At 38.5% G+C, this 26,284-nt stretch overlaps 1 protein-coding gene across 2 annotated transcripts in view; it reads right to left on the bottom strand.

The window, feature by feature from the left end:
* Positions 1 to 4,848: 4,848 nt before the first annotated feature.
* The window catches only part of fig4a (FIG4 phosphoinositide 5-phosphatase a), a 59,050-nt gene continuing 37,614 nt past the window's right edge, over positions 4,849 to 26,284 (bottom strand). Inside the window, exons 18-24 of one of the 2 annotated variants that reach the window (XM_028605592.1) lie at positions 25,733 to 25,791; positions 25,029 to 25,176; positions 24,719 to 24,802; positions 22,471 to 22,669; positions 17,501 to 17,586; positions 13,800 to 13,874; positions 4,849 to 5,435 (exon numbers count right to left, since the gene is read on the bottom strand). In XM_028605592.1, the coding sequence (XP_028461393.1) occupies positions 5,258 to 5,435; positions 13,800 to 13,874; positions 17,501 to 17,586; positions 22,471 to 22,669; positions 24,719 to 24,802; positions 25,029 to 25,176; positions 25,733 to 25,791 (829 nt within the window). In that variant the 3' untranslated portion in view covers positions 4,849 to 5,257. Of the gene's footprint in view, positions 5,436 to 13,799; positions 13,875 to 17,500; positions 17,587 to 19,926; positions 20,129 to 22,470; positions 22,670 to 24,718; positions 24,803 to 25,028; positions 25,177 to 25,732; positions 25,792 to 26,284 lie in introns of those variants that run through there. The other variant, XM_028605593.1, reaches the window with a different exon arrangement.

The raw sequence follows: 26,284 nt of genomic DNA, 5'->3' as shown, positions 1-26,284 counted from the left end.
GAGGAGGAGATGGACCAGAGGGGACCGATCGCTTGACGTCACGGCAAAAAGAGAGATAGAGAGCGGCGAGACTCTCTGCCAGACTCTCTCTCTCTCTCTCTCTGTAAAGCTTGTTGTTGATACCTTGAAAGCCTGGTGCATCTCAGTTTCACACTGAATAGGTGGAGTAAGTCAACCACCTTTTAATGTCACCTAATTTCAAGTAAAAACTTGGGAAGTAAAAACTTCAATACAAAAAAGGTGCTAAAGCCTTGAATAGGTAATAACATCATAAATGTTAAAACAACACCAAAGATTATTTTGTACCTTAAAATAATGTTTCCAATGTTTTCCAATGTATGTAATGTTTCAGTGGTTCATCAACTCGTAACAGGGTGAACGGCACTTCTGCATTCGCTTTGCGGCCCTTGATCGGCTAAAACCGCATATGCAAGTTTGCCAGATCGGGTAGCGGATCTGTAGTTCGAAGGAGAACGGTAATGGACAATTCCGCTTCCAACCTGTAGGGGGACCGAAGAGGAAAGTGCTTTGGTGTTGCTTTAACAAGCCTGAGTTTGCTGCAAAGTTATCTTGTGTGTTTTTGTAAATGAACAAATGAATGGTATCCCAGAGTTTCATACATTTAATATTATATGTGGGATGAGTCATCTTGCCTTAAAGCCTCTTAATTTAGTGCTCCATGATGGTCCACGTGCTGTTCCCTGTCCCCTTTATTCTTACAGCCAGGAGTACATTTCTTAATGTACTTCAACATGGTATTTATCTGTGGGCAGTTATTGGCAGTATGCACCAATATCAACCCATATTGTTATCTGCCACCATCAGTTAGTTTCAGTTAAACATTCTGTTGCTATAGCAACCCTTACTGACAGGGTACCAAATATGGACAAGCATATTACACCATCATCGGTATTCCATTACTTATTGATACTTTAGGTATCTGTATGTAGTTTGAAATGTTAAATAAGTGTAAAGCTATACAAACAGCATGGCTTCAAGGCAATGTTGGTTGGTCTGTCCACCACTTTGGTCCAGACTGAATTATCTCGACAAATATTGGGGGTTGCGATGAAAGTTAGTACAGAAATCCATTCATACTTTGCTTTATGACCAAATACCTGCTTTCTAATCAGCCTTAGTTGTACATTTTATTTAGTGCAAATAGGCAAATGTTAGCATGCTAAACTCTAAACTGCAATGGTGAACATGCTAAATATAATGCTAAACAGTTGTCAGTGTGAGGATGTTAGCATGCTGACGTTATGATTTTGCTACCGTTGTGGGGGAAGGTATGGGAATGCCGGACTATGATTTAGCTAGCTAAAAGCACCACAAATAGAGGCCGTACTCTTAATCTTATGCATATCTTTTCAGGTGAACTAGACTAGTCTTGGTCTTAATCGTCTGACCCTAACCCTGACTAGTGTATTAGTTTAGGGTTAATCATGCTAGCCAGTATGCTAGCTGTCTGAATGTATTGCTAAGGCAACAATTGTAGACAATAGTACGGTAGGCCAACAGTACATTCACAGGTTTGGCCAGCTGTAGATAATTATTGTGTTGGAAGTAATATCAATAGCTCACATAAATAGAAGGCTGCCATAATTAATGTTACAAGTAACGGCTGTAGTTTAACGAGTCAAAATGTTGTTTGTTGTGTGGCCACGGAAGAAAGTAATAGAGTTACAGCAAGAGTGGAGAGATAAAGGGAGCTGTAGGCGTAACAGAGTGTCTGGACTAGAAGACTGGCTGACAAGCTAATGCACAAAAAGCTGTGATCTAACTCTGGGGATGGTACAGTATCTTAACAACCTCAGTTCAGCACCAAGTTGCTTTCTAACATGCAGAACCTGATCAGTTTCTAAGTACTGTGTGTTTTGCATACCTGCAAAAAGTTATCTCAGACTGACACACACCACAACTAAGGTGAAACACAGACCAGTATGTTGGGTAAATGTTGTTCACCTAGGAACAAACATCTTGTTAAAACCAATAGGTACTGATTAAACTGTACTGCTGTTACTCTTTGTATATTTGGCTATAAACATCACTTCTTTTCCTCGGTTTAAAACATTTTGAAAGTTCAGATCTTTTCTTCTCATGTTCCTGTAATATACAAACCCACCTTTAAGTTAATTTTCTGCTCTTATTTGCCACAATGTTTTTTTTTACAATTTTATTCTTCAGGACAATTGTGATTCATATGAACATGAAGTTTAAATAAATCTGAAGAAGATTTCTTAACGGTTGCAGTCAGTTATTTGGAGGATCTCTATTTTCTCTATTGCCAAATAAAGCTACATTTATGATGCAAGGACTGATATGAGGCAACAACATATCTTACCAAAACTGTTGTACATGTATTTCTGTCTTATGCACCAATTAAATGTTGATAAAACAATGGATGAAATGTTGAGAGACAGGGTAAGGTAGGGGGAAATTCAAAGCAGCATGGCAATATGGTAACCAGTTTTGGTTTCCAGGCAACAGCTGTTTGGCCACCTTTTGTCAGTGGAGAGAGGGTTGTCTACATTCATAAGCTAAGTGGTCACATGAAGTGCCTAGTGACTCATGTCAGAGACCTAGGCGGATACTGTACCTAACCACACACAGGACCAAAATACATCTCAGAATCATTTCCTGTTGTCTATGATGGACTAAACCAAAGAAAAAGAATGTCCACCTAAATAAAAGCACTGCACCACACAAACACATTCAGTTATTTTTGTGGAAAACCAAAAATAATATCAGTGACTAGATACAGTTATTCATCAATACCCATGTGTGCTGAGAGGTTTCAATGTAATGAGACACCGGCCATTAGAAGCATAAAAACATGAGGAAAATCAGGGCCTTACACAAAGATCTCTTTTCCCTTCAAAAAAAGCACCTAACCCCCTACAGTCCCACAGCCGGCAGATACAAACAGCCGTGTTCTCATTTTCAAGAGTGCACACATGCTCTCACATGCTCATACACAAACATACCCTTTACATTAATCCCCTATAAAGATACTTGCTCAGGAAAAAGATGTATTTAATTAGAACGAGAAGAGGCCAATAATGAAGCAGCAGAGACAGAGAAAATTCTAATCATGGAAGATCGTACAGTATAGTGGATGGTTATGGTTCAACAGAGAGGAAAATGGATGTGCAGTACAAGACTATGGAGTTGGAAAATGGGGATGAAATGTATCTTTGACAGGTGAATGAATACATTGCAGGGATACATTTACTGTAAAGGTACTTTATTGTCACATGCATGTAGTGAAATTCATTCTCTGCATTTAACTCATCCCTCAAGGGAGCAGTGGGCAGCCATTTACAGCGCCCAGGGACCAATTCCAGATTTGAGCCAGTGCCTTCATCAAGGGCACTGACTGGAGAACCTAGTACATGTTTTTTGATTGGGGGAAAACGGAGGACCCAGAGGAAACCCACGCAAACATGGGGACAACATACAAACTCCACACAGAAAGGCCTGGAACGACCTGGATTCAAACCCAGAACCTTCTTGCTGTGAGGCCACAGTGCTAACCACTGCCGCAAGACGCAACACCTCAATTTAGCCCAAAAATGTCTACTTCTGCTACTCACAAAAGAAGCAGTTGTATTCACTCAGACACACTATCGCACCTGAAAAAATCAAATAAGTGAATCAGTCACAAAAGGAACAGTCACATTGTCTTATAAATGTGTCTGACCCACTGTAACTCCCTCGCTGCAGGGATCACAGCCTTGAATTTACAAATGGGGACAAACAACAAAAGAGGACTAAAGCACACAGATTAAGAGGTGAGAGACTCTTTTAAGTAAAATACATAAAAAAGAAATGCGACAGACAATAGAGAGTAGGAGGGATGAAGAACACTTACAGAAGTTGCATGAAAGGATTAATAATAATTTTTTGTGAAGAACAATAAATAGAGCACAGAAATATATTAAGAGGAGCAAAGAGGGAAAAGAACAGTGTAGAATCAACCAAATGTCACATCATGTTTATACTGTAAATACATGTTTAATTTAGAACTACCGGTCATAATCAGATGACATTAAATAAATGCATTTAGACAAAACAAAATCGGTGTGCAGCTTTGTAAACTAAGAATGAGGTTTGATAAAACCACAATATCAAAGTATCAGTGATGTGAGAAAAAAAAGAAAATGACCTGGATATACATTTACAGTACATGACTTAAATTATGCAAGCCAATTGTTCCAAATAGTTTTTTGAGAGCAATTTAGGAAAAACAATGTATATCCTGGTTAAACAGAATAAATTAAAAACAAAGATCAAAACTCAAAGCACATCTGAGGTGGAATTTAAAGAACATCATAAGTCATAGTCATCATCTCTGGGCCTGCCATCATATTATATAATAATATTGTTTATAACATTTAAGATTCAAAATACTTAAAGATCCCATATTGTAAAAAAAAAAAAAAAAAAAGTCTTTTTTTTAATTATAAAGCAGGTCGAGGTGCTATATAAATACTGTGAAAGTATCAAAATGCTGAATTCATAGAGAAATGCACACAGCCCATATTCAGAAACTGTGCCTATAAACGAGCCGTCAGGACTTCCGTACGATTGTGATGTCACAACTAGAATATACTATATGTAGGTGGAAAGTGCAGCTACTGTGCTGTTACAGTCATTCCCCGGCTGCAATGATGGTGCAGAGACACCGAGAGTGCAGATGTGGAAGACCAGAAAACGCTGACCAATCAGAACAGAGTGGGCTTTTTTGAGAGGGGGGGCTTAAAGAGACAGGCGCTAAAACGGAGAATTTCAGAAAGAGGTTGAATACAGGTATATTCAAATATTTGAACATAAAAGCACTTAAACATGTTTTAGTAGAAACCCAAAATACGTATGAACCTGAAAATTAGCATAATATGGGACCTTTAAGAGTCAAAATGTATATCAATTTACACGTTCAAAACAAACACAATTTAATTAAAAGAGTTTCAATCTAAATTTAAATGGAAAAAAAACAAATAAAAAGCACCATATGAGGCAAGTCTGAATGAATAAAAACAAAACTAACATAACTGAATAACATTTGAAGTTATTACTGTAAAACACACACATGACTTAGTTAAAAAATAAAAATAAATCAAACCGCATAGTTGAGTCCAAATACAGGACACATGGGTTGTACATGCAACATTATGGACAGTATACTCCCAGCATTGGATCTGATAATCTAGATTTGCACATTGGTAACAGAGATCCAGTTCTTGATGTCTGTGTCTCACATGTATCTGTTCTTGACGTATTCCCTGTACATCAACATGTCGTCCCTGCACAGCACCCTCACCTGACCCTGACCCGTCACCACATGGCTCTCAAACTCCTCGCGGCTTTCTCTGTCGACCTGTGGGGGAGAAACGCCATAGATGCTGTCCTCTGGGAAGCAGGACACGGGCTCTCTGAAAGAAAGGAACAATAAGGAGGAGGGAGAAAGACAGAGGCAGAAGCATGTTCAAATAATGGCTGTTGTGGAGAATATAGTATACATTAGTATACAGTAATCTATAGTTGCCTGGTGGCAACCACATTATTGTAGCCCACTTTTTTCTTGTACTGAATTTTCATTACAATAAATAAATCATTATTGATGGCTTCGAGCATATGCGTTGGAGAGGTTTAAATTTGCATTCTGATTTGTTTCCTACATCCCCGCTGTCAGACATAGGCTAATAGTTATATTTTCCATCTCTGTCTGCACTATTTTTTTGCCCAAAAAGGACACAGTGAATACGATGGTCAACAGAACTTCAAACCATACTGGACATTTAGTTTTGTGTGGTCTAACTAACTGAACTCCTACCTGATGTCATCACTGGTCTCATCTCTACGTGATGCCATTGCCCACCTCATGTCTGTCTCATTCACTCCTTGCCTGTGTTCTTCTCCACTAAGACATATTGTCAAACAAACATTATATAATTGATTTTCCATATTAGTTGTTCCATATTAATAATATGAAGAAATTAATCTGTTGGTATCAAGTAGCTCCCCCTACACTTCAACCTAATGCTAGACCTACCGGTTGCCTTCCCCTGTCTTTCCTGATCCACCATCCTCACACCTGAATGAAATGAACTCACTGGTAAATGTAGCAGCCTAAATTAAATTATTACTAACTAAATAACTATAACTATTATGCAGTACGGTTGTGCTGCTGTTGAAATTACATTCACATTTTGTATTTTAAAAAGTACAAATATGGAGAGCCACTTAGCACAGACCTTTAAATAGAGAGAGAGAGAGAGAGAGAGAGAGAGAGAGAGAGAGAGAGAGAGAGAGAGAGAGAGAGAGAGAGAGAGAGAGACCCCTGTAATTACAGCTTCCATGTCACCCAACAGATGTAACTATAGGCCTAGCCTGACAGCTAATGGTAAAACAAAATATATTAATGATTCCATGGTAAACAAGAGTTATTGCATTAGTTATGTATTCCAGATTATTGTCATTTATTGTACATGCTACCTTATATTCTCCAGTTTTCAGCTCAGCAACCTTGGTTTTGCATATTCTAAGATAGCTGTAAACCCCCATTTGGCTGCTACATCCCCAGCTAGTCTGTTAACATGAATATTTACAAGCCTCTAAGCACAGACGTCACACTTTAAAATCCTACCTGTTGCCTTTCACCATCCACTTATTTAACTGCTGTTGCATCCATTGACATGCTATCTTCTTTTCCCTTTTTCTTTTTCTATTTTTTAGCCCCCGACAGCTTTTTTGCTTTATCCATCTTTTTATAGACAACAACTCGCTACTGTACCTGCTTGCTCGGTGCTCACGGCCCCCCGCTCACAATATTACGAATCCTACTATGGCCACGCCAAGACATGCCCTTCAATAGCCCGGGTCTTGGCGTGGCCATAGTAGGGAGTAGCTCCCTTTATATATAAAGGGCACTAGTAGGGGTAATTTTTTATTATTTTTTTTACCATCGCTTTGGTGCCACCATGGTGCTGCACCCTTATGCGCCGCATATAGCGCATACCCACTTTTTGCGCCACTGAGTTCAACAGCAGCTGAGGCCCCAGTGAGCAGCTGGTCTGACACATGGTTGCATTACAAATGCACCTCCTTGATTATTGGCTGTATCAAAGTAAAAACAGAAGCTCCGGTAGATCGAGGAAGCTTTTTAAATTATGAATTTAGGTATTCCGGGGTCCAGGCACCCAACTTGAAACCAAAGAAGCACCATCACAAGGCGAACAAGAAGCTGAGAAGGTTAAACGTATGGTTTATCACGTTTGTTTGTTTTTTTGGACAGGCTGAAGCCAGGTTTCCATCCAAATGTAGCGCACATTTGTATTTAGGAATTGTTTCATCAAGATAACAGCTGGTGGTCCAGTTAAGTGCCATTTAGTCTCACTTTGCCAGACCATCCACACGCTGCGGAGTGGAGGAGGGTCTGGCTAGTCCACATAGCATTCCGGGATGGAAGAAAAATGTGCTCTCGTTTATTGGCATTTCTTTAAACCAATCAGAATAGCCTTGGGGTGGTGCTAAGCGCTGGACAGAGCCGCTGCAAAATAGTCGTGCAAGAGAAAACTCAGATTGGACAGATAGTCCAGCTAGCTGTCTGGATTTACCCTGCAGAGATCTGAGGAGCAGTTAACCATAGTCCTCATCAATCCACTGGAGTTTAAAATTACAACAAAAAAAGAAAGCGGAAGGAAACAGAAATCGGCGAAAATAGATGCATCCGGCAGAATTTCCTGCGGCACCGGAGTAATCCCGGAAGTGGAACGTCAAAGATATAGACTAAGTGCTATTACACCATTGCAGGAGAAAATTATGTTGATTCACCGTCTCTTAGGTTAGGCACTTTGTCTCAAAAGCTTCAGAAAGAAGGCAACACAGACTATTTAATTAGTCTTTACGTTAATCTCGATCAGGTAACAAATACAAATGTTTGGCTCTGTGAAACAAACCATTGTCTTGATTTGTGTTCTGTCTGTTGACTTGTGGTGACACTTCACACACAGCTGACATCTCAGCACCTCTTGCAGATAATCATTACAGCCTGTAGACAAGTCAAGTGAAATGTAGAGTAAATCAGGGAATACCCCAGCTACAAGGATGTTTCCTTCCTACAGTCACACTTGTAGAAATCGATCAATAGAACATTTAGCAAATGACAGATGTTCATGTTTTCACAGAATTATGAGGTAACATTTAAGTCTCCACATTTTTTCAAATCTAAAAATTTATTTTCGAAACAACACTTTAATATCTTGCTGAATTAACTACCAGGTTAGAAGGTGTAAAGGTGACCACAATTACACTACAGCTTGACAACATGAATACTTAAAAGAAAGTGACTGATCTGTTTTTACTCAGTCACATCTGTCCATTCATCTGGATCTGTGACTTAAAAGCTCATTATAATTTGAGGCGGAAACAAATCACCACACCTCACTGATGCTGCTCAACAGGAATCCGCCACAGTAATCACATCCTTTCCGGTTTTATCCCCACCAAATGAGTCAGCTTTGCCTATGCCTAATGGGTCAATAGAGGAGCTACACAGATGGCGATGTCAGACTAAAGGGCTCAAAACGCGTTTGGGGTGTTGTAACAGCATCTTAGAATAGCACTGTTGCACAACAACAGACACACCTGTCAGACCCTGTGGACACGAGGATGACAGAAATGGACGGACGGACTAATGAATGGCCAGAGTGATGAATGTTGAAGATATAGGCCTACGAGGAGAGATGCAAACTGAACAAAAAATGCAGAGATTCCCTACTGACTGAGGTTGCTCTTGCACACAAAGCCAATATCTGTATGTCTGCCACCTTTTTCAGACGTATAATATCGTTCACCTGTGCTATATTAAAAATGGCATTTCCTTTGAGCAAACATTTATGTAAAAAGAAAAAAAAAAGAGTTGCATGTTCAAAGAGAGCCACAAAGAGTCATGTGTTTGCTCTAAAAAGGTTGTAAACAGCACTCTAAAGATGGAGTCAGAGGATAGAAAATTCATCTAACATCCTCTCCTTCAATCTTCTCTCAAGTCACCAATTTCCATGTTATCATCATCACAAGAAGACGCCCCCACGAGTAGGGTTGGGTATCGTTTGAATTTTTACGTTTCCGATGCCGAACCGGAACTTTTAAAACAATTCAGATTCCTAAACCGATTCTTGAAAAACTGAAAAATGACATCAAAGATGTAATATGTTTACTAGCGATCACGTGCAGTGAATGGTTAATATGCTTTTACGTCCATTTTGGTGAGCCCATGGGAAAATATTGCATTTTAAAAGTAGTCTACATTTATGGTAGCTAGCTAACGTTAGACTACAGAGAAAGTGTGGTATTTTTATGTTCGTTTCAGATCGACAGAGAGAAAATATTTCAGTTGACACATTAAGTTGAACCAAAATGAGGAACCAAAATTTGCGTTCTAATCTGTTCCGATTCCTACCGGCTGCGTAGGAACCGTAGTGGAACCTGGTTTCGGTAACCAACCCTACCCACGAGCAAGTAATCAATTTAACTGTCAGACCTAGGCTGCATCACTATCTTTACTACAAACTACAAGACAGGAGCACAGATCCTCAGAGACTGGAAGGGGCTGTTATGAATGTTTGTATAATCAGTTTTCTTTCAAAGTGACAGCAAGGCAGTTCTGATACCTATATATCTACTGGATGGATTGGCACAAAATGTTATGCAGATATTCATGGTTGCAAGGGGATATATCCTGATGACTTTGGCGATCGGTTGACTTTTCATTAGCACCACCATGAGGTTGACATTTGTGGTTTTAAGTGATATGTCTCCACAACAAGCATCAACTGTACTTTGTGTTTAGTTCTAATTAGCAACTGTTAGCATGCTTACACGCTAACCTAAGATGATGAACATGGTTAACATTATACGTGCTAAACATCAGCATGTTAGCATTGTCATTGTTAGCATGCGGATGGTATGATCTAAAAGCAGTGTACATTTTTAAGACCACTATGCTGAGTGACCGGTAAACTATTCTTGTGCAGAGTGGCACTCCATAAAAATATAAATACTTTACAAATATTGTACTTGCTTTCTTTTATTTTTGGACACAAGCCATTATAGATAGGTATATAAAAATCTGACAACTAAGAACTTTTTGTCTGCTATGAAAATGCCTTTTATCCTTATAGAACACTTAGCTTAGCACAAAGACTGAAAACAGGGGTAAACAGTTAGCCTGGTTCTAACCAAAGGTAACAAGAACAGTCTAATATAACCTCTAAAGCCCACTAATTAACACTTTATCTTGTTTAACATCTACATAAACTAGAGAGTAAAGAAAATGGTTGTAGGGGTTATGTGCTGAACTATTCTTGGTTACTGGAGCGTCTTATTTAGTGTACAGACATAGCAAAGGGCTGCGGCTGCTGCGGCAAGGACCAAGCCTCTGTACATGGGGCGCACGCTCAACCAGGTGAGCCACTCAAGTGCCCCGTGAGAATAGTTTTGATATTGTCATCTAACTCTCAGCAGGAAAATGAATAACAATATTTCCCAAAAAGTCAAAATATGCCTTTAAAATGTTTAAATATCTGACAATCGATTTGAAAATCTCTAGTTGTCGATTACTTCTTTGGCACCAGTTTTTCTCAAGGCTGCGTTTCAGAAAACACAATATATTTGTTATACTGCACATTGCTGCAGCTCCTCTTTTCACCCTGTGTGTTGAGCTCTCTGTTTTAGCTACAGAGTGAGGCATCTCACTTCTGTACCATCTTTGTTGGGAGTCGCACATGCTCAGTAAGTACTGCTAGCTTGTCAGTTGCAGAGTATGAGGGAGTGCCATGCTAGGCGAGCATTATAACGTGTGTTACAAAGTGACGCACGTTTGTCACGGAAGCAAAAGGCTGGACTACAATAGAGCTGTTTGGAGCAGTTTGTGAACAGTGTTTTCTGTTGGAGATGGTAAGTGCCTTTGGGGTGGACTTTGGGCTTTTTCACTTTGTAAACCTATAACGTGCACAAAAAGATATACAGTTAGGTTCGGTAATATTTGGAAAGTGACAACATTTTCATAATTTTGGCCATGTGCGCTAACACAATGGATTTGAAATGAAATCATCGAGATTAAATTGTAGAGCAGACTTTCAGCTTTATTTTGAGGGTATTTACGTCAAAATTGGAGGAATGGTTTAGGAATTATAAACATTTTCATACATATTCTCCTAATTTCAAGGGACCTAAAGTAATTGGACAATTGAGTCAAAAGCTGGTTCATGAGCAGGTGTGGGCTATTTCCTCATTATTTCATCATCAATTAGGCAGATAAAAGTGTTAATTTCAGGTGTGACATTTTAATTTGGAAACTGTTGCTGCAAATCCACAACATGCGGTCAAAGGAGCTCTCAATGCAAGTAAAGCAGGCATCCTTAGGCTGCGGAAAAAGAAAAAAATCCATCAGAGAGATAGCAGAAACATTAGTGGCCAAATCAACAGTTTGGTACATTCTGAGAAAAAAGCAACGCACCGGTGAGCTCAGCAATACAAAAAGGCCCGGACGTCCACAGAAGACAACAGTGGTTGATGATCGCAGGATCCTTTCCTTGGTTAAGAAGAACCCCTTCACAAAGTCTAGTGAAGTGAAGAAGACTCTCCGGGAAGTAGGTGTATCATTATCCAAGTCTACCATAAAGAGAAGACTTCACGAGACCACAAGGTGCAAACCATTTATAAGCCTCAAGAATAGAAAAGCCAGATTAGAGTTTGCCAGAAGACATCTAAAAAAGGCAGCCCAGTTCTGGAACAGCATTCTTTGGACTGATGAAACTAAGATCAACCTGTACCAGAATGATGGGAAGAGAAAAGTATGGAGAAGGCTTGGGACGGCTCTTGAGCCGAAGCACACCATATCATCTATAAAACATAGTGGAGGCAGTGTAATGGCATGGGCATGCATGGCTTCCAGTGGCACTGGGTCACTAGTGTTTATTGATGATATGATAGAAGATGGAAACAGCCGCATAAATTCTGAAGTCTATAGGAACACTATGTCTGTTGATATTCAGCCAAATTCAACAAAGTTGATTGGATGGCGCTTCACAGTACAGATAGATGGACAATGACCCAAAACATACTGCAAAAGCAAACCAGGAGTTTTTCATGGCAAAGAAGTGAAATATTCTACAATGGCCGAGTCAATCACCTGATCTCAATCCGATCGAGCATGCATTCCACTTGCCTAAGACAAAACTTGAGGCAGAAAGACCTGCAAACAAACAACAGCTGAAGACAGCTGCAGTCAAGGCCTGGCAAAGCATCACAAAGAAGGAAACCCAACGTTTGGTGATGTCTATGGGTTCCAGACTCCAGGCAGTCATCGCCTGCAAAGGATTCTCAACAAAGTATTAAGAATGAACATTTTATTTATGATTATATTAATTTGTCCAATTACTTTAGGTCCCTTGAAATAAGGGGACTATGTATGAAAATGTGTGTAATTCCTAAACCCTTCCTCCAATGTTGATGTAAACACCCTCAAATTAAAGCTGAAAGTCTGCACTACAATTTCATCTCGATGAATTCTTTTCAAATACATTGTATTGGCGCACAGGGCCAAAATTATGAAAATTGTGTCACTGTCCAAATATTTCCGAACCTAACTGTATAACACAATAAAGGAAAGGGGAAAAGCCAAAAAGCATAATATGAGCACTTTAACGTTAAACAGTTATATGTACATATTTTTTTCTGTATTTATTGTTTATTTCATATTAATGTATGCACCAACAACCAAGGCAAATTCCTTGTGTTAAATCTTTTTCTGATTCTGATACTTTGATGCCATAACTCTGTAAAAAAGTGTGCCTGTTGTATGTATGTGCACACAGTATATAAGCATATGCATGTAAGTGTTCAAAAAAGAAGAGCATTAGAAGAATAGCAGGTAGATTATTGTGTCTCGCCAGCTATTCTCTATACTATTCTCTGATAAAACACTGGAGCCTAGAGCCCCTCTGGTGTTGCAACATTTGCAAAGCAGACATGTACAGTATGTGTGAGAGGGAGAGAGAAAATTGCAAAGACCAAGAGCGAAAAGAGAATACATATTAAGAGATATCCTTACAAGGCATTTTGTCATTGAGATGCTGTCCGTGGATGTGTGAGCGAGAGCTAGAGGTAGAAAAAAGGAGAGCAATACAAGGAAGGGAAATTTCTAATGTGTCTGTATGGCTGCACATTGCCATCCCACGTGTGGATCGAATTTGGCTAAGAAAAAAAACGCCTGCTGGGTCACGGCAACAGTGAGTAGGAAGGCGAAGGGGTGGAGTGACTGGGAATTAGTAGGTATGACAATAAGTATGGTTATAAAAGATGGAAATTCAACAACACATAGCTAGAAGCCTCACTGGAGAACACTTGTGGACAACTTTGTTCACTTGTTCCATGGTCTCTCTCTCTCTCTCTCTCTCTCTCTCTCTCTTGACAACACCTGGAAGCTGCAGGACATCCTCCTGGATCCATCTTTTTCATTCATGTTCACATTCTGTATGATTTTGTCATTTGGATTGTCTGTATTGTAATTTAAAAATATCTATTCTGTACCCACAACAATCTATTGCACATCTGTCTGTCCTCTAAATAAAACTGACTTGGTATTTCAAAGGGTGGGATTATAACTACAAACCCATATTGCAATGTAATGCTGAACATCACACGTGAGTGAGGATTATTGAGTTTGGGTACATATGGGTTTTTCTTTTTGTCTGTGTGTGCATTTGGGTTCACTTGTCACATGTTTTACTCACAAGCAGATGATGTTTGCCAGGTTTATGTGTTCGGTTCTTTCCACCCTGTGCTGGCTCTCGCCCAAACGTGCAAACCTGCAGACAAAAACAACCTCAAAATGAAAAAGACAAATATTCCTGCAAAATACGCCAAAAGTCTACAGTATGTGCATATACTTAACATATGTTTGTCTCTGCCTAATGCTCCTTCCATCTTCATGATGAGCAGAGCCATTAAAAAAAAGGTAATTTGGTCACAGTGTAATTAATCTCTAAAGGACCCTTTCATTTTAGGTTGTATTTTTCAATACAAATACTCAGAGATGATCTTAACATGTCTGTTGGGATCTCAAATGTCATCAAATCTTAAAAATTCCCCTTAGGATATTTTTCTCTTGCAAAGACACAATAATATAAAACAGTTTAGAGTCCCCTCTGGTTCTCGCTTATGGTTATTTAATATTAATGCACTGATTAGCAGAGCTTTGGCTGCAGCTAACATCTTTAGAGCCATTCCAACTTTCAGCCTAGATAATGAATAGAGTTTTATTCTCATTATGTGCCACTACAATAGGAGGATATGAACAACATTTTTTAAATGTAACTCCCCTGCTTCAATCACGCCTCAAAACGTTTTCTTTAACAAAAGGTCTGGTGAATCACATTCATTCTAAAAGCCATGATCAATACTATATTTATATCCCATATAGGCTATATACAGCGTAGAAAATAAGTATTGAACGCGTCAACATTTTTCTCAGTAAAGATATTTCTGATGGGGCTATCGGCATGAAATTATCACCAGATATCAGTAACAACCCAACTAATCCACACATACAAAGATATCAAACAAATAAGTCCATAAATTAAGTTGTGTGTAATAAAGTGAAATGACACAGGGAAAAAGTATTGAACACACTTGCTAAAATGTATTTAATACTTAGTAGAAAAGCTTCAAGACGCCTCCTGTATGAAGAAACTAGTTGCACACATTGCTCAGCTGTGATTTGCCCATTCTTCCACACAAACTGTCTTCAAATCTTGAAGGTTCCGGGGGCATCTTCTCTGAACTCTGATCTTCAGTTCTTTCCAGAGGTTTTCAATTGGATCCAAGTCAGGTGATTGACTGGGCCATTCTAACACCTTGATTTTCTTTCTCTGAAACCAATTGAGAGTTTCCTTGGCTGTGTGTTTGGGATCATTATCTAGCTGAAATGTCCACCCTCGTTACATCTTCAGCATCCTGGTGGATGGCAGCAGATTGTTATCAAGAATGTCATAGTACATTTCTCCATGGTCTCATCTGACCAGATTATATTCTCCCAGTATGTCAGTGGCTTGTCCAGATGTTATGCAGCAAACTTTAAGCGAGCTTCCACATGCCTTTTCTTGAGCAGTGGTGACTTGCGTGGTGTGCGTGCATAGAGGCCATTGCGGTTGAGTGCATTACTAATTACTTTCTTTGAAACAACTGTACCTGCTTCTTCCAGGTCTTTCTGAAGATCTCTGCGAGTGGTCGTTGGTTCTTTGACAACTCTTCTAAGTATTCTATGGACTCCTCTGTCAGAAATCTTGCGAGGAGAACCTGGTCGTGGCCGGTTAATGGTGAAATGATGTTCTTTCCACTTCCGGATAATGGCCCCAACAGTGCTCACTGGAACTTTCAAAAGTTTAGATATTCATCTTTAACCAATGCCATCCGTATGTTTTTCTACAATAAGCTTGCAAAGGTCTTGGGGCAGCTCTTTGCTTTTACCCATCATGAAATGCTTCTTGAGTGACACCTTGGTAATGATAAACCTTTTTATAGGCCATCAATTAGGACTAATCCAGCTGATATTCATTTGTACTAATAGGGGGCAGGATTGCTTCCTAAATTGCTTCCCACACCCCTTTTTCTTCATGTGTTCAATATTTATTCCCATTATCATTCCACTTTATTACACATAACTTTTGTCATGGTGCACATCTGGTGAAAATTTAATTCCAATAGCCCCATCGGAAATATATTTACTGGGAAAAATGTTGACGCGTTCAATACTTATTTTCCCCGCTGTATAATTTTTTTAAATGTTAGTTTAAGTATCTGTCTGCCCTTCTTTCATTACTGATCTCTTACATCTCTCCACATGCAGAAATAATTCCTCAACCAGTCGCTTTCAGTTCATCTGAACATAATGACATAGTTATAGAGAGCAAGGACACTTTCTGAGCAACACTGATTTTTACTCCATATTGAAAATGCAACATGTCTGGTGTTCTCTGACATGTTATTCATATTTGGTTCATGTAGTGCAATTTCAAATGAATGGTCGTTTTTATGATATGCCACGCTCATGAACTCAAAGATTGTATTTGCTAAAATATAAAGTGTACTGGTTAATCTACAAATGGTTAATATTGCTTCAAAGACAAGACCATACACTGACTACTGAAACAATACACTGGGCCAGTTATCCTCAGTGGGTTTAGCACAGCAGCAGCAAGCTATTAACACTCCATTAAATGCATCACACAGTATCAAACGTGCAGTTCGCATCCAAAGAACAGATAGTTGTGTTCGTTCTGATGGCAGCTATTCACTGTAGCTCATCATGGTTGGGAGCAAACAGGGAGAAAGGACTAAACGAAATAGAAAGGACAGACAGGAAATTAAACTTGGGGGGTGAAGGAAGGGAGAGGGGGACAAAAAGCAGTGAGGTCAGAAATGTAATGCACACAGCAGGGCAGAGTTGACAATGTCCCTTTTGCAAAATGACCGATATCACCCTGAGGGGGTTGCTGACACGGACTGCTTGTTCCTCCCGATTTGTCTTGGAGAATGGGTGTATTGTCCATAACAATCAATAGAAAGAAATTTTCCTCAAGACCAGTTAAATGGGCAGAGGCAGTCAGTAAACAAAGCTGCCGATTGCTTCAATGTGGCACCAAAAAACATGCTAGACATACAGTATACTGAGAGCTGAAGGCAAAAAAAACTAAAACACACAGAAGGCAGCTTGAGATGGTTGATATGACCAGTACCCAGTGTTTGTTTGGCTGTGTGTTATTTTCTCTGGCTTACAACAACCAATCAGCAAACCATTAGAAACACCTCTCAATATTATGCAGTCTAGGTCAACACCCCTGCAAGCTACAACCTCACTAATAAACATATGTGTAAATGTCAAACGATTATTTTTTTTTAATCATGATTAATTGATGAATTTCTATAGTTAATCGTGATTAATCGCATGTTTATCACATGATTAAAATTCTATTATTTTGCATTTCAGAACTGTTTTTAAGTACAATGGAAAGTTCAATGGAAAGCAATTCTTACCAGTGTATCAAAATAGTATCCTGTTAATGCTGACAGCCATAGTAAATACATATATTAACTTAATACCTCTCTGTCAGTGTCAATTAAAAATGTAACATTATATATGTGAAGTTAGAATTTATGGCTGAGCTTATGCATTGGACTGCTTCAAGTTAGAAGTTTACCCAATAAAGTGGACACTAAGTGTGTGAGTTTCTTATCCCTTAGAACTGAGTTCTGTAGTAAAAGCACAACATGCCTCGCCTGCCTACAACTCAACGACTACTACATTATCTTAAGTAGTAAAATAGTAACTTCAAATATTGTTAGAGCCCTATACACTGTGGCCCACCATTTTTAAATGTCTGCATTAATTATAATATCAAACAGTGCATGTGTGTGCAAGCCTTGTGTTTATTACCTTTCATAAATGTGCAGGTCTTTCTCAGCAGGAAACTCAGATAGATTGAGTCCATAGGGCTCCTTAACTAACTGCTGCTGGATCTCCTGAAGAGATGAGAAGGGAAAGGTAAGAAGCCGCAGTACATGGGCACTTGACCGAGACAGAGAAACACAAAAAGCTTTACTGGGACTTATAAAGGAAGGTTAAGAATAATACAAACAGATATGTGTCAGCAGGTAAAGCTCCTCCAATCAGCAAATCAAATAGCAGCAACTCAAAATATTAAATCACACAGACAAGGTCATCAGGTTTAGCTGCTTCTCTACAACTAATTCCCTACTTAAGATGGCCCCAGGAGTGTAAATTTAAGCAACTATGAATGTAATTTGATTGTTGGTGTCTGATGAGGTGGTTTCATGTTCAGGGACAGTGCCCTCATGGTGGTCTTGCACACAGTGTCCAAAAGTTTGTAGAGACACAATATTCAGACATAAACAAGAGATCAGTTTGAAATGGTCAGACCGGTTCAAGCTCATTCTAAAAGGCTTTACATAAAAAGTTTGTTGTTAGAAAATTAGGAAGTTTGAAAATCTAATTACAAAAGAAAAAAAATGGTAGCAAAATCAAGTTGGAAGATGATAAAATCATAACCAAGGGCCATCGAACATGAGGGTATGCTTTGGTTAGAAACACACTATTGCACAATATATGAAACAAAACCTTCTATTAAAAATCCAATTAACCAATGAGATTAATGTGGCTTAATCACCTAAATCCATGACAAAATTAAATAAAACTATTGCCAAAGACAAGTCGTGATTACACAATGCTATGAGAACAGAAAGTAAAACAATCAGAACATACTATGATTTATGCATCTTAAAAAAGTCATTAAGCAACATTAAGCCCAATTTATAAAACATAATTTCGGCATTTCGTTTTATTAAGGTTTACCAAGATGCCCAATCAAACCAGCAATGATATTAAGTACTTCTGTGATCCATTCAGCATTCCTATTAAGCTCAAGGCAACAGTGAAAACAACAGAAAGACTTGAATCTGAAAACACAACTTGATGAACATCGCAACAACAGCAGAGTAAGGTGGATTGAGGCCAAGACGATGAGGCTACAGTGGACATGTGCTTACCAAAACCAGATGATCGAAGAGGCGAGAAAACATTGTCTGGTCTGATTAATCTCTGTTTCTGTGTTCATATGCTGGTGGTAGGGCAAGGATTTCATGTAAACAGCATGAAACCATCTTGCCTGGTGGTGTGGTGCGAGATTGTGGGGATGGTGTTATATTGTGGTTGTTAGTGTTTTTTTGGCAGACATTGGACTCTTTCATAACAACTGAGCATGATCTGACTACTGCAGTGTAACCCATGGAAAACAATTGATCTTCTATATTATGGTTTATGTCATTTTATATTGTGATATGTGCACACTATTGTATGATTCATAGAAAGTCATTTGATAAACCATTTTATAGAGCCAAAAACCATATGATCTTTGGTTAATCCAGTAAATTAACAATTTTCTTAACAAGAATGATGATAAAGTTGTATTGTATTTAAGGAAACTGGAAATGTCCTCAGATACAACCCTGATGAAGGCAAGAAAGCCCAAAACGTACAATGAATGAAGCATTGTGTGGCGTGTTTTAATTTAAAAAACTGAAAGAAAAAAAAAAAATCCCTGAAAAATCATGGTACTCCATCACATTAATGCAAAAATTATGTAAATGCAATATTGACAGGTTTGGGGAGTAACGGAATACATAGAAAAGCATTACAGTGTAAGGATACAAAAAAAGGTTCTAACGTTCTGTACTTGATATTCATAACATTGATATAGCATCAAACAAATATTTGTTTTTATAGCGTCCTGAGCAGAGAATGACAATCCCTGTGTGTGTGTGTGTGTGTGTGTGTGTGTGTGTGTGTGTGTGTGTGTGTGTGTGTGTGTGTGTGTGTGTGTGTGTGTTTACAATGTTCTTTGTTTTGATTGCTGGTTCAGCCATGTGTGCATGTTAGTGCATTTGGCTGTGAAAAAACTACTATTTCACGTATTAGGAACGGTCTGTAAGAGTTATGTTGACCAGTATTCAGTATTTTAAGTTACAAAAAAAAGACAGGATCAGATTGCCGATATATTTAGTAAAAAGTTTGATTACTAGGTTAAAGACATTTATAAAAAAAAAAAAAAAAAAAAAGGTAATTAGTAATTGTATCAGAATACATTTAACCCGCAAACCCTAAATCTAGTCAAAAAGCAGCCATGTGCTCAAATCTGGGATCCATAGCCGTAGACTAACCTAACTCTGTATTTAAATAAGATTTAACAGAGAAACTTTTTACTCTATAGGTTGTTTAAAATTGTCCTGCAAATACTCAGAAAATGTATATCAGTATAAAATTTTAAATCCAAGAGGTGTATTTTACCCGCTTTCTACAAGGACTGCTAGTTATGTAAAGGCTTGTTATGTAACAGCATGTGCAGGAGTGGCAGTAAAGCAGTCAGCTATGCCATTTGACTGTGATATGATTAACATAATGCATTCAATTTAACAGTATATGTATTGATCCAAGCTGCAGGGAGGTGATGAGAGTGAATGTTCCAGGGCAATGTCCAAGAAACAGCAGCTGTGAACACATACAAGTGCACGCACTTGCTTAAAAATTAATACACATATTGCAGTCTATTAATGTTCATGCAGACACATGTGCGCTTATATTGAGTGGAATATAAAATGAGCATGTGTAATTCCATGGCAAACGTAGTAATGATCTGATGTTTAAATATTTCAACAGTTTTGTTTAGTGCTGGCACCCTGGCAATCCATTCTCAGCGACGGTCTGTGAGCAGAGGTATGTGTGCGCCCAACACGTGAGTCTAGACCAAAAAAAATCATGATCAGCTCACTGCTCAAGGTCCTGAGAAGACATAATTAATCAGGAAGGGAGAGAGATGGAAGGGAAAGCCTTCGCCTCTAAAACATTATTGATGCTTCTGTGTTAAAACAACGCCTGTTCTACCCACTTACCCAACCTGGCCACAGCAGCAATAAGATTTTAAATTCTTCTACACAATGACATCCAGAGGAATATATTGAGCCTAGAGTTTTAATCCTACTTTGCTCTGTAAGGGTCAAGTGTAATATATATTTCCATATTTACTATTGATCAAACAACTATGTGTATTGTGAAAGGTTAGGGTTAGTTGCTGCTATAATGTTGTTGGCAGCACAACAGGTAGTAGTACTAACCTTATAATGTGGGTCTGGATAAAAGTAGATGTGGTGGCTTTTCATTGTACCAGCTAGTCTGTAAGCTATTGAAAACAAAAAGTTTAGTCACAGCTAGTCTTAATGTTTTAGTGTTTGAACCCAGAAAATCTGAATAATTCTAGTGGGAAGGAAATAAATTAAAACTGGAACTGAACAAAACCACAGATTAACTAAAGAACATTGTGGCCAGGATGCAGTAAGAAGAACAAGAAAACTTAGGCTTAACAACCGACCTCTTTTCAGATTGGTCCAGAAAAAGGACGGATATTGTCAAAGCAGACCTTCACATTGACCTCGATAGAAACCCAAAAAAGGAGATCAATACATCAAAAAATGAAGGCAGGCATGACTCCTGCAAGTGACCACATATCACCTAAAGTCCTAAAGCAAACAAAATCCCACAGCACACATCCTACATACACTTAATGATACATGGGCCTTAAGAGGAAGCCATAGAAGAACCGACCATTCCCCTACATTTCCCATGAAAGCAATATAAGCAAACATAATAACCCGAAAGGAGTGATGTTTCTATAAAATTCTGGACAGAATAATTACTGACGCACGCGCGCACGCGCGCGCGCACGCGCGCGCGCACGCACGCACGCACGCCTTTTTAGCAAATTTTTTTGGATTTCTGGCCTGCAACTTCACTGTTTTGGTTCATTCTCACATCTCTCTTCTAGCCGCAACAGGCAGCTGTTAGCGGCTAGTTGGTGAACGGAACAGACCTTATGAAGTTTTTTTTTTTTTTATCTTTAGTAAGAAAATAATCAAAAGCCTTTATATGAAAGATTGAAAACTTCAAATCAAAACACAAATCTTGCATTTTTATATCACCATAGAGATGGATAAAATGATATAATTTATAAAATAATTGTAGGTTCCTTAGAGACCTCAGAGAGCCCTTTTGCTGACATCAACATAAACAAAGATTATCAATTGTATCTTCTCTATATTTCGATTTGAAACATCACTAACTAAAAGCTCACTAAGCTCATTTAATTTCTGAGTCAGGACAACCAGTTAGCATCAAGAGGCTTATACAGATGTCCATTCCTGGCCAGCTTTCCAAAGGGGACATTCAATTAAACAGACATACTTGTTTTAATAGCAGCATGGATAGAGGGATACATACAACGTTGCTTTCCGCATGGTATGTATGACAATAAACCTCTTAAATCCTGTTGAATCTTGAATGTATAACGTACTGTATGTGTAGAGAATAGAGTTTATTATGCAAAGAGATGGAGAAAAAAAAGAGAGGAATTATGACAAATATTCTACCTTTCTTTTATTCTCCCTAAAAAAAAACATTAATACAAACCCACACCATTTAGACCCTCTGCTCTGGAAACCCCCGTCGTTTAAGCTGATTAAGTTGATGTCTACGCTTCTGTCTGACGCAAACAGAAACACAAAACTAATTTCAACAAGGACCACGATGACATTTCCCTGAGGTCCTTAGAGGAGATTTCATATCCTTGAATAATTAGAGGATCTAATTTGATATGCTGCTTTGTTTCCTCCGTATAAAACAATTAAGTGACACTGATTTAGATTTAGTTTTACTTGTGTTTTCACCTTGAAGTGTTTTAAATTTGTACTGTATATAACTGTTGCAGTGTAAATGTGTTTACTTGATGAAAACATGTTAATCTTCAGACATTGGTCATTAGATGCTTCGTGTTTTCCTACCTCCTGTATGCGATTGCTTTCGCCAGACTCTGTTAGCAGTTTGATCGGGGTAGAGCGCTGGGACACGGATCCGTCGTCATCGCGGTCCTCCTCGGAGTCGTCCTCCGATGTGCTGCTAATGGCCTCCTCACTCGGGGGAGGAGGGGCACTGGCTGCAGTCTTCCTCTGTAGCAGTGTCTCCTCCTTACTGCTCTTGTTGCTGCAAATATCCACAGACGATTAACATACGCACAATAACACACATGCACAATGAGTTGGCATGCAATTAGCGGTCATATATAATAATACTAATAATAATAATAATAATAATATATATATTTTAGAACATTTGTATCTCTGTCATTTCAAATGTAGTCAAGCAATGGGATCTAAATGCATTGAGAGACTAAATTGCACATCACAGTATCAATGGCACCATGTACATCCACAGCAAACTAATACCTGAAACAAACTTTCTGGTCATAAAGAAAAAAATATAGCTTAGACTAATCATCCTTCTACTGAGGATGTCTAAAGTGCCCCCTTGATTCTGCAACTATCGTCCTTCTGGAGCTCAGTGTTTTCCACCTCTGCCAAGAAAAGCCTGGGTGAGTCACTGGATGTTCTGAGTTTGAGATCACTCAAAACATTCAGAACCAGTCCAAACTTTTCTCTCTCCAATGTATTTGCTTCTGCAAGTACAGCCAGAATGTGCCTCGTTTTCCCTGCAGTTTTGTTTTTAATGGGCAGTTCTGGTAAATGCCCACTTCAGTGATAAGAGAATTGTTGTGAAAGCTGGATGTTGGTCTGGCTAATATACTGCATTGGCCAATACTGATTGTTGTTGTTGTAGTGGCCCAAACGGAATCTGATGATTTTTTTCTTTAAGTTTTCAGCGGTGATCCAAAATGAAAAGATAGACTGTGGTGGAGAATTTAATTAAATTTCTTTCAAAATCTGTGGAAAATTCTGCATCCACAGATTCCATCTGGCCCTAAACTAATATGGACATGGCTGCTGTTACAGGCCACCCAGTTATAATGTGAATGATTTGGATAGAATGTGTGAAACTAGATATAGTGACAGATAAAAGTAAGGATACCTTCCATCTTGGTGAACTGAGTATTGACTGGTTTTCTAAAAATTGGCCATTACGAAATAAGTTAATTTCTATGGCAGATGTTTACACCTTACCCAGGTTGTGACTCAACCTACAAGAATTTCATCAATCATGGATGGTGTTAATACTTCGACCCGTATTGATCATATTTTCACTAACATGCATAGCTTTGCTCACAGGCCGTATTAGTGACAATGGGATACAGTGACCATAATTTGACTCCTTTAACAAGAAAGACTAAAATGCCCAAGTCAGGAGTTACTGCAGATCATACTGTATAAAAGATTTAATGCTGACTCATTTGTGAATAGGATGTTAAAGATTAATAAAAGTTGGAAAAGCAGGTTTTACTGTAAACGTATTATTATACTCCCTGTGCTGAGTAATATACTTGAGAAGATCATTTTTAATCAAATGTTAAATTATTTTGATAGAAAGGGACCAGCATGCTTATAGACCAGGGCACTCATCTTGCACTGCATTAGTACACATGACATCAATGGTTAACACATACGGATAATAAGAAACCAGTTGGGGCTTTTCTGACAGCAAAAACATTTTTTTTTTTATTGAAAGCTACTATTGTCTATATTTTCATTTGTAGGCTCATTTCACTTATTTTCTGATCTCTATATTTGTCCTTTACTTGTTTGATCCATACTGCGTGATTTTAAACTGCTGTATATTCTTATTGTTATTGTCTTGGTGTGGACCCCAGGAAGACTAGCGACCACTTTGTGAAAGCTAATGGGGATCCAAACAAAGAATAAAGAACCAGCATTAAAAGGAAATCATTGAAGCAGTACAGAACATCAGAGTGGTCACGCAGTGCTGCAATAATAATAAGGAGACACTTTAGAGCCATCAGCACATTAGGTTTCTCATAGTATGTGAGCAGGAGTGATTATTTATTTAAAAAAAAAAAAACATATACACACAGATCATCCCAGGTAAATTCAACACTGTGTTTTCTAAACAAAGACAGGAGAAAGGACAGAGCCTTGTTTTGGTGACCTGAGGACAGTGTCAAATGAAGCTACATGTTTAAGGGCACAGTGACATGGGATGTATTACATTACAATAAAAATAGAAAAGCACCAAACAAAATACAAAACATGTGGACATGTACATAACCTGAGATACACTCACCCTAGCACTGATTTTCCTGTTTCCTCTGGCTTGCGAACTGTGAATGGGCTTGGATCCACTCCAATGGTCTTGGGCATGAATTCCCTTTATGAACAACAAATTAGAAGGAAACACATTAGCTGACATGCTGCAGTAACATCACAATAATAGCTCATAAATGTTCAGTACACTATTTATCAAAGGTGTTTACCAGATCTGGTACGACTTGGCAATGTCAACACAAACATTTCACCATGTTGTGAGTGTGTGTATGTCTTAACAAAATCTTTCATGTGTAAAAGGGTTTGTGTGTTTGTGTGTGTGTATTCACCTTGCAGAGTTGGTCATGGCGATGCAGAATGTGTCATCAAAGGCAGTAAGTTCATAAGGTTTGAAAAATTCTGTGTAGATGTCAATACTCTCCTCAAAGCGGTTCACTCTCTTCACTTTGACCTTTTTCATGCTGTCCTCACACGGGACTGCATCCACACAGGAGCACACAAGCGAAAACACAGAGAAACATGTTAAAAGATATTATTTGCACATACTTAAATATTAAGTCATGAGCCACAACAATGCACAGGCTGACATGCTTTTTCATTATGATGATCTCCCCTACAATGATCTTCTACCTTAAATAATCCCTAGTACACCAAATCTGCAAATGCACTATTTGCTCCCATTGGCTAAAAACCACAGTGGCCAGCTGTTTCAGGCAAATCTTCCCTTAAAAATCTGTGTTGAAGGAAGGTGCAATCTTGAAGAAAGTGAGTAGAACTTCCGCACACAACCTCGCTTACTGCTGAATGATTTATTTGATTACGTTTCGGTCTGTCCGACCTTCATTAGGTATATACCTTTAAAAATGCCGCAATGGTAAATTCACACAGACCTAAGATAATTCCTATAGCTACCAATCTACCTCCATCTTAAAACCTTTTTTAATGTTTAATATAAAATAGATCAAGGGATTAATCTGTAGCTGCCTTTGTTACATATTATGGATGTTGCAGATACCAAACACTAAAGAGATACCTTCATCATAGGCCAGAGGAAGGTAAGACAAGATTCCTGGTGACCACCACAGTGTGTAGCTGCAAACAGACAAGATACACGTATGTGTTAAACCTTCAGCAAACCTTCCACTGACTGATGTGTTTTTTGCAGTCTGCACTCTCTCTCCCGGGACTTCACATAACCTAGATATATACAAATTGGCTTGGCTGTACCACCTTCTGTACAACTTGTGAATACATCAGCCTTTTATCCTATCCAATTTGAGTGAATACACTGATTATGATTTAGTGTGTTATGTGCTATTTAGGTGAGTTTGAGAGAAAAAGTGCGATCATACATATAATGTGATCATACATTGGCCCTGAGAGCTCAACGCACAGCATCCTAGCAAAAAAAAGTATAAACCCTATTTACTGTAGAATTTGTATGTGTTTTATCTTGTATTTGTTTGTCTTTTGCTATGTTTTGTATTGTGCTATGGACCATTTTTTTTTTGTGTGTCCTGAATAAAGAATATGATGATGATGATGATGATGATGATGATGATGATGATGATGATGATATGGTTGC

This window comes from Perca flavescens, chromosome 18, assembly GCF_004354835.1.
Source record: "Perca flavescens isolate YP-PL-M2 chromosome 18, PFLA_1.0, whole genome shotgun sequence".
Taxonomy (NCBI): Eukaryota; Metazoa; Chordata; class Actinopteri; order Perciformes; family Percidae; genus Perca; species Perca flavescens.
The sequence above is the reverse complement of the archived record's forward strand: the minus strand, read 5'-3'. Positions and strand labels throughout refer to the sequence as shown.